The sequence below is a fragment of the Choloepus didactylus genome, chromosome 22 (genome assembly GCF_015220235.1).
Source record: "Choloepus didactylus isolate mChoDid1 chromosome 22, mChoDid1.pri, whole genome shotgun sequence".
NCBI lineage: Eukaryota > Metazoa > Chordata > Mammalia > Pilosa > Megalonychidae > Choloepus > Choloepus didactylus.
Genome location: NC_051328.1, coordinates 12,879,031 through 12,892,007, shown reverse-complemented (window position 1 = coordinate 12,892,007; position 12,977 = coordinate 12,879,031). Strand labels below are relative to the sequence as shown.

The window sequence follows — 12,977 nt, the reverse complement described above, 5'->3', positions numbered from 1 at the left end:
TGTGATGGGGTGTATGCCCCAGGGGGTGAGGACACACGTGAGCACCTGTGTGTGCAAGGTGCAGAAAGGCGGGAGAGCCCGAGTGGGCAGGTCTGGATGGAGCACGTGAGGCTGCAGGGTGGGAGCCCCTGCGTGTGCGTTCGAGTGGGATGGTGTGAGTGTGCAAGGGCGCGCACCCGGTCGGCGCGTGCCTGTGAGTGCGCGCGCGCCGCCAACCCCGCGGGGGTCGGAGCCGGTTGTCATGGGAACGCGCCGCGGCCGGAGCTAATCATTTCCTGTGGAAAGAGCGCGGGAGGGGCGGGCGCAGGGGCGGGCCGAGGCGGCGGCGGCGTGGAGCTGCCTCTGCCGGCGGACCCGGCCGGGCCGAGCCCCGGGCGCTGCGGCGACGCCGGAACCCTGCCTTCGCCAGGCGGGTGAGTCGGGGGCCCGGGCGGGCTGGGGACGGGCAGGGGTCCGGCTGAGACGGTCCGGTGCCGCTCGGGGCGCCGCGTGCGGGCCGGTGCTGCCCGCCGGACCCCCGTGCCCGGGCCCGCTGCGGGGGGCGCGGGGGAGGGCCCGGCCCGGGAGCCCCAGGTCTGCGCCCTCCTCCGCCGCCCCGGGGCCGTGCTGCCCTAAAGCGACCACTTTGCCCTGAGTTGGGCATGGGAGCAGTCCGTCCCCTGGCATCGGAATAGCCTGCGAGCCCCGGTTCCAGTTTCACCAGCCCCGGGGAACGTGAACCCTCCCGGGAGCCGGGTGTCAGCCAGTGCCACCCCTTCCCCTTGTGGGGTCCTCCCACCGCGGGGGGCCCTTGAAGGCTGCAGTTTTGGGCCCTCCCACCACCTCCGGGCCGTTGGCTTTCCCCTTAGCAGGGCCTGGGGGGGGCCTGCCCCTGGTTGGAAGGGCTTGGGCAGGTGCCCTCCTGCGCACGGGGGAATTGGGCCATTGCCAGCCGCAGGCTGGGGGTCCCAGCAGGAACCGTGAGCCCAGAGGCCACCCCTGTCAACCCCCACTGTCAGTTAGAGCAGAATTCAGGCGCAGTGCAGGGCCTGGTCCTGGGAAACTGGACTTTAAAGAGACACTGTATTTAAATTCTCACAGCCTTCCCCCTGTCCCATCACATCTGTCTCTAGGTTGGGGGTTGTGGCCACCCTTGGCCTTTCCCCCTTCCCTGGCTTTCCTTCTGCCTGAGGCCGGGTGAGCACCCATCTTTGCCCAGGCGGAATCCCCATGTCCTTGATAAAGTAGCTGTCTCCTTGGCCAGGGAGAGTCATTTGCCAGGAATGCAGCCTCAGAATGGGGCCCTGTGTTTGCCGTAACTGGACGTTATTAGGAATGTGGGGTGGCGAGTTCTGCTGTCCTTACGGGCACTTGGAAGCAAAGGATTGAAAATTCAGGGAGTTGTGTGTGTGCAGGGGAGGTCCCGACCCCTATACGACCTCCTTGACCTTTGCCTGCTCTGCTGGGGGCCTCAGCACCGCCCCCAGCAGCAGTCCCCAGGCACGTGTCAAGTCTGTTCCCCAGTTCCTGAAGTGTCCCTGGTCTTCAGGGGTTGGGGTGGGGGGGCTGTAGTTCTGCTGCCTTGGCCTAAACCTGAGAGGCAGCGACCCCTCTCTCCCAGCCGGCCCCTCGGCACTCACCCACCACTGGAGGGAGCTCCTTGAAAAATAAAATGTTTGAGCTCTGTGTAAGTGCCAGTATTGTTCTGAATACTTTATAGATGCATTAGCTGACCTTGACCCCAACCATGTGGAGTCCTCCCCATTTTACAGATGGAGAGAATGAGGCACAGAGAGGCAAGGTAATTCCCCCAAGGTCTCTATCATCTAGTATTTGGCAGAGTCAGGTTCCGAACCAGCATTTGGTCATAACCACTCCTCCTGAGAAACCCCCTACTCCCACTCCATGAATCCTAAGTTGGTAGAGGCCCCAGGATGCCAGGTTGGTCATCAAATGCCCTTGCAAATGAGGGGAGGGAGGGTGCTTCTTTCTGAACCCAGAATCTGGGGTTTATTTGAGGTTCCTTGATAATCTTGACCTGTCATGCACTTCTGGCTGCTAAATTTAGCTGCTTTTTCCTCTTCAGGGACTTGTACACACCCTTCCTCTTTCTTCCTGACATCTTCCTGGCTGCCTCCCCAACTTCCTTCCCTGAAAGCCACAGAAATATCATCTTCTCTGTCGCTGCCCCTCGGACCTAGCTGAGCTCTTTTAAAGTCTCTCCCGACCATGGAGGTGAGGCTCGGTGCCCTGTGCTGCCTCTTCTTTCCGGCAGCTCACCCGCAGGTGCAGCCGCCTCTCTCCCTTCTTGCCCTCTGGGCAGCTGGCCTGCAGGGTTGGTGGTGTGCCCAGCTCTGTGCCAAGCAGTCTGGAGAGAGGACGTTGGTGGCTGCCCTTGGTTTCGTCTACTCCACACTAGTCCATCTCGATTTCCTAAGTGGAGCCGGCCCAAATATTTGGATTGGCCTCCGCCCGCCCTTTGGCCCACATTCCTGCCCCCTGCCAGTGAGGTTGCACCCAGGAGCCGCCTCCTCCTGCTTGCCTTTCTCAGTCAAGGGAGGAAGAGGAGCGGGCCTTCTTCCAGGGCTCAACGTCAGACACCAGGTCTGTGTGCCTCCCAGCCCAGCCGGTTCCTGGCTCTCATCCTGCCCCTCTCTTGACCCAAATGCTAACTCTCCCCCATTCTAGAAACCACATCTTCTCTCTTCATCCCCTCTCTCCCATCCTAGCCAAACTGCCCCGAAGAGAAGGAAGTGGCTGCTTCCTCCAGCCCCCACTCCACTGCTTGAGCCTTCCCATGTCTGCCCCCTGCCCTGCCCCATTGCTCTGACCTCTCTTAAAGGGCCCCCAGGGGGTTTCTGCCTGTTTGGGTTTCCTTCCAGTTTGGTGCCTCTGTGGCATGGTTCGCTGGGAACTCACCATCCTTGCCGTCCTGTTCTCTCTCCCGTTGATTCCAAGGACTCTCCACTTGCCTGGTGTTTCTGCCATTCTCTGACCTTCTCCCTGTGGAAGTGAGCTCTATCCTCTCCCACTTGCCTCTCCTCTGCCATGGCACTGGGGATCCTTCTTTGCCTCCCAGCCTGAGTCTCAGTCTCCAGCGCCAATTTCTCTTCCGAGCTTCAATCTGAGCTTCTGCGTGCATTCGTTTCAGGGCACTCACTGTACAAGCCGTCATGGGGTGCTTGGTGTGGACATGGCATGGGCTGCAAAGAGAACGTGCTGTGGACCCTGCCCTCGGGGAGCCAGAGCCTGCTGGGGAGGTGGACACCATTCCAATAGATACCTTTACTGCCTGGTAGAAAGGGATCCACAACCCAGGTAGCGCCACTAGGAAGTCTCAGGTGCCTCCAACTCAATTTTAAAATCAAAAGCAATTCCATGTTCCCTCTCCAAGCTGACTTCTTTTCTTCTGTAAACTGCATCACCATTTGTCTGAGTCTGGGACTGTAGCTTGGTCGCCTTAAATGCCTTCTAAGCTGCCTTACACATAGTAGGTGCTCAGTAAAGACTGTGCAGTGACAGCGTGAACTCTCTTCCAATCAATTGCTCAGTTTGTGAGGGACCTATGGGCTTTCCTCCCCCAACCAGTGCTTCCCCAACCCCCATTTTCCCACAACCCTCCAGCCTCACCTGCATCCTGTTCAGATTGTGAAGGTTCGTTGAAGTGTTTATCTTCCTCCCGACCACGAGCTTTCAGTCTGTGTCTCTATGGATCAGATAGGACCCCTGGCAAGTGCCTGGCACATAGGAGTCACCCGGATAAATAATTATCAAATGACTGAATGAAACTTTGTATCCCAAACCTGTGCTTGGCACATTGTGTGCCCAGGGTGAAGACTAGTTGAATACATGAGTGAATGAGCTGACTTTAAGAGTATTTGACATCACAAACCTCACTGAGTAAGGGGACAGATGGAAATGTCACTGGCCATGACAGCCAGGGTTCCTTCTGAGCCTCGGCTCCATGAAATGTTAATATTCAGAGCAGTAGCTGGTTGGCTGACAGGCCTAGGGCAGAGGAGCCTGAAGCTTCAGGGTTAGGCACCCTGCTAAATGAAGTGAGAAAATAAGGTATGGGGGGGGGGGATCACATTTATGGAAATGCTGTCAACTCCTGCTTCCTTCATCTGAGGCTCTGTCTTCATGCTGCCAAGTTCCAGTCGGGAGTCCTGAGATGGGGAGTTTCCACCATGAGCTGATCAACTCCTTAACCCCCTACTCAATTTAACACCTCCCAAAATGATGACAGACCCAGATTCATCCCTAAGCCCGAGTCCTTGGGGGACATCGGAGTTTGGGCAGCAGCTCTGGGTAACAGGTGACCCTTCCAGGGGCCTGCCTCTAGTCCGGGGTGCCGGCCAATGGACATGACGCCCTGCCCCCCTTCTTCTCTCCGCAGGCCCCCCGGCGCCCGAAGCAGCCCGCCGAGCCCCGGGCCATGGTCCCGTCTCGCAGGACCTGGAACCTGGGAGCCACGCCCTCGCTGCGGGGCCTGTGGAGAGCGGGCGGGGCCCGGGAGCCCGCGCCGGGGATGGCTCGCCCCGCCCCCGCCGGCCCCGCCGCCCGCCCTTTCCCACACACCGGCCCGGGGAGGTTGAGAACTGGTGAGTCCGCATTTTTAAAATGCCTCTTTATTTCCCTTCGCTCCTCCAGATGCCAGGGATGGGGCTGAGGTTTCTCGCCGGTTCCTAAACTCAGTGCGAGCTGTCAGGTAATTGCAGGGCGCGCGGGGGCAGAGTGGCGAGCTCCCCGGGCGCCCCTGCCCCGCGCTCCTGCCCGCGGACGGAGGGCTCGGATCCCGAGTTACACTTCAACGCCGCCTGTGGAGCGGAGGGGAGAGCCCCGCAGGCGGGCGCGTCCTCTGGCCGGGCGGGGGACCCAGCCTCTGGGCGCCTCCGGGTCCCCGGCCGCGGGGCTCGTGGCGGCGCTGGGGCTTCTGCCCGCGGCTCGTAAACAAGGTAGGTGGAGCGGCTGCGAGCCCTTCGCGGCGCGCTGACACTCGATCCCGCTCGGGCTGGCCCGGGATGGTGTGAGGGGTGGACTGAGGCCGCTGGGGTGCGTGGCCTGGCGGGGTTGGGGTGCCATGCACTCGGGGCTTGGTGCCAGCCAGGGCGGCTTCCATGGAGACCCCGACGGCAGGTGGGTAGTGAAGGGGGACCCGAGGCTGGTTTCCGGCCGCCTCCGGGGGGAGCTGTCCACGCCAGCTCGCCTTTCTGGGTCAGGTCTCCGGGTGCCAGTCGGCAAGATGTGAGCGCCTTCTCTGATTCTGGGTAGGGGCTGGGGAGCTGCCGGTGGCCCTCCTCTCGAGCCCTGGCTTGGGCAGGTGGCCCTGGATGTGGGGAGGGGGATAGAGAAAGGGGTGTCCAGCCAGGGCACCTTTGGGAGTTTGCTGTCTGTCACTCCTGACCTATGGGGTAAAGGGGTTCGATTTCTAGACAGTCCAAGGCAAAGTCTCTTTCGCCGATCAGATCCCAAACTCCTTCAATACAGAAGGGGAAACTGAGGCCCACCAGCAAACTCCTTTTTCTTTCCCTCTCTTCTGCCACATTTGGGTTCTCAGTGGCAGACTACTTGGGGGACGCCTTTCAAGTTCTCTCTGCAGGGGGCTGACTTGGGGCTGACCACTCCCCAGTGCTGGGGCTGGTTGGGGAAAGGCTTGGGCTTTTGGGTCACATGGTCCCACTTGTCTGGAAGGGGTTGAGGATGGTCCTAAGGATTTCAAATGTCATATGAATGAGTAATGCTTTTCTGGTTAAAAACAAACAACAAATGTTCCCTTGGAAAACTAAAAAAAAACAGAAAAATATAAAGAGGAAATAAAAGCCACTTATAAGCTTGTCACTGAACATCTTATAAAGTTCCTTCCGGTCTTGTGTGTGTGCCCGCATAGAGGTCTAGTCACTGAGTATTAGGAGGATGATGGGACCATACAGAATCTTGTCCATTTTAAAAATTTAAGACAGGGGCCAAGTGAAATCCTGTGTGTGAAATGATGAGGATAATGCCTGCCACTAGGTAGGGTCTAGGCCAACTTAGCTGCCCCAAGCCCTTCTGTGCCCCGTTCCCCACCCCCCTCGCATTCTCACTGCCTCCCCTGAGCAGGACGGGGGGTAGGGTAGCCCGCCTCTGGGGCAGACTCCTGGTACCCCTGGCCTGGTGGTAACCCTCCTGGGCTTGTAGCTCCTTGCCTGTCAAGGGGGAGAGGGCACCCCCCTCTTGGGGTTGTTGTGAGATGCTGATGACAGTCATGGCCCTGGTGGTCTGCAGTGGTGGGTGCTTTGTGTTGCCAGGCACAGTACAAACATGTTATATGTCTTCTCCCGTTTAATCCTCACTGCAGGGGGTCCATTACCCACTCCCCCCATTTTGCTGATGAGGAAACTGAGGATCAAGAAGGGTGAAGGCCTGGAAAGCATTTAGACCAGGATATTATACATCCTAGGGCAGTGGTCCCAGAGTTTGCCCCAGGCAGTGAAGGGAGCCCTCTCCCCCAGCCCGTCCAGCCCCACAGGCTGGGCTGTGCCCTGGGGGGTGGAGGGTGGGGTGGGGAGGGGAGTTGGAGGATGGGTGCTGCAATCAGCACCCCCATCCCATCCAGTGGGGAGGCAATGTGTCAGAGGCATGAAGGGATGTGCTTTGCTTTAGCGAGTCCTAAATGTGCTTTTGGAGACCGCCGGGGCCAGACCACCCAACCTGGGTTAGGTCTTAATGAAGGTAGGGGAGAAGTTGCCACCTAGAGGCGTCCCGAGTAATGAAGCCGCGGCCCCGGGCTGCACCTCCTCTGAAGCTTTGCAGGCAGGTTGGCATCTGCTTCCCTCTACTGCTATCTCTAGAGGGTGCTAATGAGCAAGTGCCAGCTCCCACAGCTGCAGTGGGGTGAGAGGAGCCCCTGGGAGCAGCTTTTGGTAAGACAGGAGCACAGCCCCTGCCCCATGCTGCCCTCCCCTCTGCGTAGGGCAGGGCATGAGAGGGTGTGCGTCCCTCCTGGCCAAGCCTGGGCCAGCTGGGCATGCGTGAAAGCCGAGCTCATCCGCGGCCCTGGCCCGGTGTTGCGGTCTGCGGCTAGCAGTCTGAGTCTCACCTAACTCTCTGTCTCGGGACAGGGCGAGGAAAAGACAACCCAGTGTTACCCGGTGACGAGGACTCCGGTGCCCGAAGTGTGGCTCGCCCAGCTCTAGCTCAGTGCCGAGCCCTCAGCGTGGACTGGGCGGGGCCCGGGAGCCCCCACAGGCTCTACCTGACCGTGCAGGTAAGCCTGGGGCCGTGCGGGAATGACAGGCTCCCGGGGGAAGGAAGCACTGAGGGAGAGCCAGGGGCCTGCCGTGCACCTCTTTGCCAAGTCCTTGCACCACATCTGCCTGCGAGCCTGCCTGGATAGAGCAATTTGCTTTATTAAGTTATCTCGGGGAAAATCTCACAGGAGGTGTCAGGAGCTTTTTAGCTAAGGCGCTAAAGAGGAAATGCAGGACCTTGGCGGAGGTGGGCAGAGCCTAGAGAAGGTGTTGGGGAAACTGGCTGGCTTTGGGGCATTCATTTCCTCTTGGGAGTGTTTGTCTATGGGGGCAACACTTGTATTTCCTCATTTTTAAGTGAGAATCCAAAGTTAGACAGGGAACTTTACCAAAACTCGGGATTTCTTCTTTTGCAGTTATCACCCAGTGACTTTAAAAAGATACACTTTATGTACTTATATATATTTGACTGTAGAAGTAATACATAATGATAATGGTAACAGCCATCGTTTATTGAACACTCACCTTGGGCCAGCAGCTCTCCATGCTCTATCTACACTCATACCAGTCTGAAGACACAGATACAGTTTTTATCTGAGTTTTATAGATGAGGACATGGAAGCTCAGGGAGGGCAAGTAACTTGCTGCTGGTCACACAGTGAAATGGATCTGAACCCCTAAACATGCCTAGCATCTTGGTATGAAGAATTCACACAAGGCAGAAAAGCAGAACTGAAAACCTGAGCGCCACCCACAGTCCTGTCTCTCTGAGAAATCCACTGTTAAGAGTTTGGTTAGAACTTTTACTCTTCTGTACAATCAATTAATTATATTTATTTATATAAACCCTGTTTATTTTCACATGCTCTGTGATTGTCTCTTGCCCGCAACAGTCAATCTTGGTGATTTTTCCATACGTGCCAATATAGAGAGACCTGCCTCATTCCTTCAGACAGCTGCACAATATTCTACCGCAGGGTTCACTGTAAAGCATCTGACCGATCTCCTATTTGTATCGTTGCTGACTGCAGTGAGCCCCCTTTAACAAGGATCTGTGCGGATAGCATGGAGTATTAGCAGGGCAGCATGTTCTGGGTCAAAGGCTCTACCCATTTCTAATTAAGTCATGTGCTCAGCAGATATGTATGTAGTGCCTACTAAGTGTCAGGCACTGAGCTGGGTGCTGGGATACAGTGGAGAACAGAGATAGACTTCGCAGGCTAGTGGAGTCCCCAGAGAAGCATGGCACTTCCAGGAATGCATAAATGTGAATGTGTGAACAGCCATAAATGAAGGGACAGAGGGGAAGTAGCAGCGTTACCTGGAGATGTTGCGAAGGCCCTCCCAGAAAAGTTGTGCATGAGACAGGGGCCGCTGTTCTCACTCTCCCCTGATGTCCACGCACTTAGACACTGCCCTTTTGGGAACCACATTGGCAGAGACTTGAAGGGGAACGTCCAGGTGGGGCAGGGGTGGGGTGTGGGGACCCCTGTGCCTTTCGAGCATGTCCCTCGGGCAGAGGGAAGTCCTGGACCCTGGGCAGTGTGTGGCCCCAGGCCCTGCTCTGAACATGGGCCCAGAGGTGGATGTAGCTTTGGGGTTAATCTTGTGCTTCACGGTGTTCCCCGGCCTTTCTCGGGTTGGTTTACCTGCAAACCAAACCAGGTTTTCTAAACCCGTAAGTTCTGTGAGAGCAGGTCTGATGTGAGAACAGTTGAGGAAACCAGAGAACCCCTTGTTGCATGTTTTTATCTCCTACTCGAGCCATTGGTAGTTAAATTGGGAGGAGGATGTCAGAAACCCGGAGCCCCCAGTTGGGCGGAGGCTCTGTTCTTGAAGTTTGATTATGGGGTGTTGGGTTGTGGTTGCAGCCGAGTCCTGGGGTCAGCAGATCTGCTGAAGATCTCCAAGAAGCTCCCGCCAGCTCCCTGCGTCCACGTTCATACCCTTCCTGAGTGCTGCACAGCTCTATTATGTTTACAGGGTCACGAACGTGGGGCTGAACTAGGGCCTCAAACATTGCAATAAGGCAGACCCGGTGGGCTTGGTGATCCCCCAGCCTCTCGTCAAGCAGTTAAAATCTGAGAAGCTCCCTATGGAGGCGCCGCAGAAAATTCCTCACCCCCCGTGGGCCTGTCTGTCCTTTCTGTGGCTTGGCCAGCAGGCCAGAAATAGTATAACCCTTGCTCCAGCCAGCAAATGGAAACTTCCAGCTGCTGCCCTTGCCACCACCGCTGACCAGTCTGCTCGTAGCATGTCGTGGCAGTTGGTTGAGGTTAAGAATTCTCCTAAATCCAGGAGCCGTACTCCACCAGTCCTCCTCAAATAGAGTATGGGGTTGAGGGGTGGGGGGCGGACTGTGAAAGCACAGGCCTGCTGATACTGCTTTACTCTTCTCAATGCTCTTTACTGGCTTTTCTGAATATAAAAGTACACCAAACTGAAGGTTACAGAAATAACTTCATGATAATGGCTCCTATCTATTGCACTCTCACCACGTGCCAGGTATGTTCTGAGCCCTTTATTTAAGTTAGCTCAGCTCCTCTCACACAGGCGGCATGAGGGGGTTGCTGTCCTGTCATTTCTATTTTAACAATGAGAAACCCGAAGCTTCGGGGAAGGTAAGTAACTTGCCCACAGTCACACAGCTTCCAAGAGGCAGAGCCAGGCTTCACTCCCAGGCCTTTCTGGCCGGGCTCTGAGCATTAAAAAAATTAAAAAACAACATTTGTCTTTTTGTTTTGCATATAGAAAGTACAGGGGAACACACAAACTTATCCATTAGCTCTCTTCCCAGGTAACCTCCGTGGACATTAAAATACGAAACAAAACAAAAACACTGTAGATATTTATTAGGTTAAAAAATTCAAATTCCTAAAAGGTTCACAATGAAATATAAAAGCTCTGCTAAGTTTCTTTTTCTTCCTAATAAAGTTTAAGCAATGTATGCCTCTACCCTTAGCTACCACACAGTCATCCCGACCTCCCAGAGAGAACCACTGTCTACACTGCATGTTTCTCCAGATGTTTTCTCTGCCTATTTTATTTTTATCATCCTCAAAAGGGATCACGCTTTACATGTGGTTCTGCTGCTTGCTTTGGACATCTTTCTGTGGGAGCTGCAGGTGGTTACCTCTGGATGAAAGGCCTCTTTCTGCCCTGCTCCCCGGCCTCGTGCCCCGTCTTCCTTGGCAGGCCTGGGTGGTGCCAAGTGGGGGGAGGTGTGGGTGACAGTAGCTGGTGCCATGGGCGGGGGGGTTGCCCTGAGATTGGCGTGCACACAGTGGGGCGTGAGTAAGGAATGGGGCTGTGGGCCTCAGGCCAAGCAACTGAGTGTCTCACACTATGACACACCTGCGAGATGGCCGGGTGAGCTTCACCTGAGGCTTTCTAAGTGCCCAAGAACCTTCTCTGCTGGTGCAGAGGGCTGGCTGCTGACCGGGCCAGGAGAATGCCTGCCACCCGCTCTCCGTGGAGCCGGGCACGTCTCCTCCCCATCCGTACAGGGGACCCTCGGCAGCTGCAGGAGCACCCCATCCCCAGGCCCCAGGGGTCCCTCCCCCACAGTTGCCTTCACGTGAGGTTCTGGTTGTGTCTTGGCAGCAGGCCCTGCAGGACAAGGGGTGCGAGAGCAAGAGTCAGGGGACGAAAGAAGAGAAGCTTCTGAAGAGGCAGGCGCCAGCCCCCAGGCGGGACCGGGAGGCCCCGGAAGCTGGTGGCACCATGAATATAGAGAAATCAGGTAAAGGAGCTCTGCCCGCTGGCCAGAACAGCCCCGCCAGGGCTAGCGCAGGAGGGGAGGCCCATGCGGAGCCGGAGCTGTGCCCACACGCCGTCCTCCTGCCCCTCCCAGGCCTGGCCCGGCCAAACTGGCTGCCGTGACACAGAAACCCAGAGGCCCCAGCCTGCCGGTGCCCAGTCCCGGGGACAACTTCCCTCTCCCGCGCCACCCTCCTCCTGACGCCCCAGGGACCCCGCCCGGCGATAAGAGGCTTTGGCCAGTGAGGGCTGGGGTTGAATTTCTCGGCTTTTTGTCTTTTCCCGGCACCTGCCAAAAGCAGCGTGAGGGTGACAGCCTCGAAGACGCCACCGCTTGCAAAGAGAGGCTGAAGCCCTTCCCCTCTTATTCTCTGGGTCCGTCGTGGGGCCTGGGGGACTCCTAGGACAGGGCTTTCACTCCTCCGCTGTGAGGCTGAGAAAAGCAGCTCTTGGCTCTGCTCTTCTCTGGCGAGGCCTGCCAAGGCTTCCAGAGGCTGGCTGGCTCTGGAATATTCTACAGGTCTCCCCTTCCAGCCTCACAGGTCCATGCCGGGGGTCCCCAAAGGGAGGCCTGAGCCCAGGGGTTATCGGGAAAGAGCATCCTCGGGGAGCTGAGGGGAAGGCCAGGAGCACTTGGAGAGAAGAACAGTTGGGTCTTTGTATTGTTGTCTTCCTCCTGTTGCCAAAGGTTAATTGTGTGTCTGAAGTTGCCTGTTGGGGGGAAGGAGCCCCTCCCTTTTCTGAGGTGGTCCCAGGGCCACCCTTACCTGTCTAGGCTCCAGGCACACCTGTGTTTGGTGGCAGACATAGAGGTTTGGCCGAGGTGGGCGGACAGGCTGCAGGGAGCGGGCGTCACCTGCCCTTTGGGTAGGCTCTCCTGCCTGGGCAGCAGAGGCGTGAGAAGAGAAAGGCCCACTCCCATTCAGAGTCTGGGGCTAAGCCTGCGGTCTCTGAGTCCCGGTCCTGATGGGGTCCAGGGGAGGGGCTCTGAGGCGGCCTGTCTTTGGAAACTTGCACCGGACGCTGACCTCCGAGAGCTGTGCCTTCTCCGAGCACACGCGTTGGATCTCTTCCCCACCCCCCCAACCTCTCCCCCTGCGCCTCTTTAGAATATTTTCTCCCCGAGCACGCGCTGTTCCCGCAGCCCCATCCCCTGGAACACCGGCAAGGGCCAAGGGCAGGAGGAAACCCATCAGGCGTGGGGACTGCAGGGTTCATTAAGAACCTCCTGTGAGGCGAGCAGTGTCCCCACGAGAGGGGCTATCTGCTGTCCCATTCAGACCCCGTGGCTTGTTGCCTCCCAGGCCAGGCCTCCCTCCCGGGCCCCAGGCTCCTTTCCCAGGCTGCTTCTTTGGGCCTGGACCGTTGTCCCCATTTCATATACGAAGACCATGCCCCACCACCCACCCCGTCAAATGTCCAAGCCCGCCCCTGGGCCTGGAGTCCAGTGTGTTCCCCCCACACCGCAGCGATCTGCAGAGGCCCGAGTGCCTGCTGTCACATGCGCTCGTGGCTGCCCCGTGCCGGCCTGGAAGCCTCCCTCTGACCTCACTCTCCAGGACAGAGAGCGGAGGCCCGGCCCAGTGCACGCACATGGGCTGTGTCACATGCCAGCCACACAGCCGGGGTCGCTAGTTAAGGGACTGAGGCAGCCTGTGACTGCCCTGCCCAGCTCCCTGGGGGTTTTGAGTCAAAGTCGTCCTTCCCAGGGGCTTGGGAGCAGGGAAGAGCCGCCTTGTCCGTGAGCTCCCTGCTCTGGTTAGAGGGGCTCCCCGCCCAGCCACCCCTCCTGGGGCAGAGCTCAGGCACCCTCCCCTGCCCGGGAGCCGCTGCCCTCCCTGCGAGCTGCCTTTGGCTTTCTCTGCAGTCACAGGGAGCACACCCACTGCCTCCCAGTGGAAGCTACCAGCAGGGTGTGTGACTGCAGTGCAGGTGGCTTCCTTCACGGGGCTGCAGGTCCCGGGGGTCCCGGGGGTCCCGGGGGTCCGAGGCAGAGCGGGGCGGGTT

At 57.8% G+C, this 12,977-nt stretch overlaps 1 protein-coding gene across 5 annotated transcripts in view; it reads left to right on the top strand.

The window, feature by feature from the left end:
• The first annotated feature begins 269 nt into the window (after positions 1-269).
• Positions 270-12,977, top strand: part of KIFC3 (kinesin family member C3) — a 30,525-nt gene continuing 17,817 nt past the window's right edge. For 2 of the 5 annotated variants that reach the window (XM_037815702.1, XM_037815704.1), the window contains exons 1-4: positions 270-413; positions 4,379-4,583; positions 7,083-7,228; positions 10,815-10,953. In XM_037815702.1, coding sequence (XP_037671630.1) covers positions 4,418-4,583; positions 7,083-7,228; positions 10,815-10,953 — 451 coding nt within the window. In that variant the 5' untranslated portion in view covers positions 270-413; positions 4,379-4,417. Of the gene's footprint in view, positions 414-4,378; positions 4,584-4,729; positions 4,938-7,082; positions 7,229-10,814; positions 10,954-12,977 lie in introns of those variants that run through there. The other 3 variants (XM_037815703.1, XM_037815705.1, XM_037815706.1) reach the window with 3 other exon arrangements.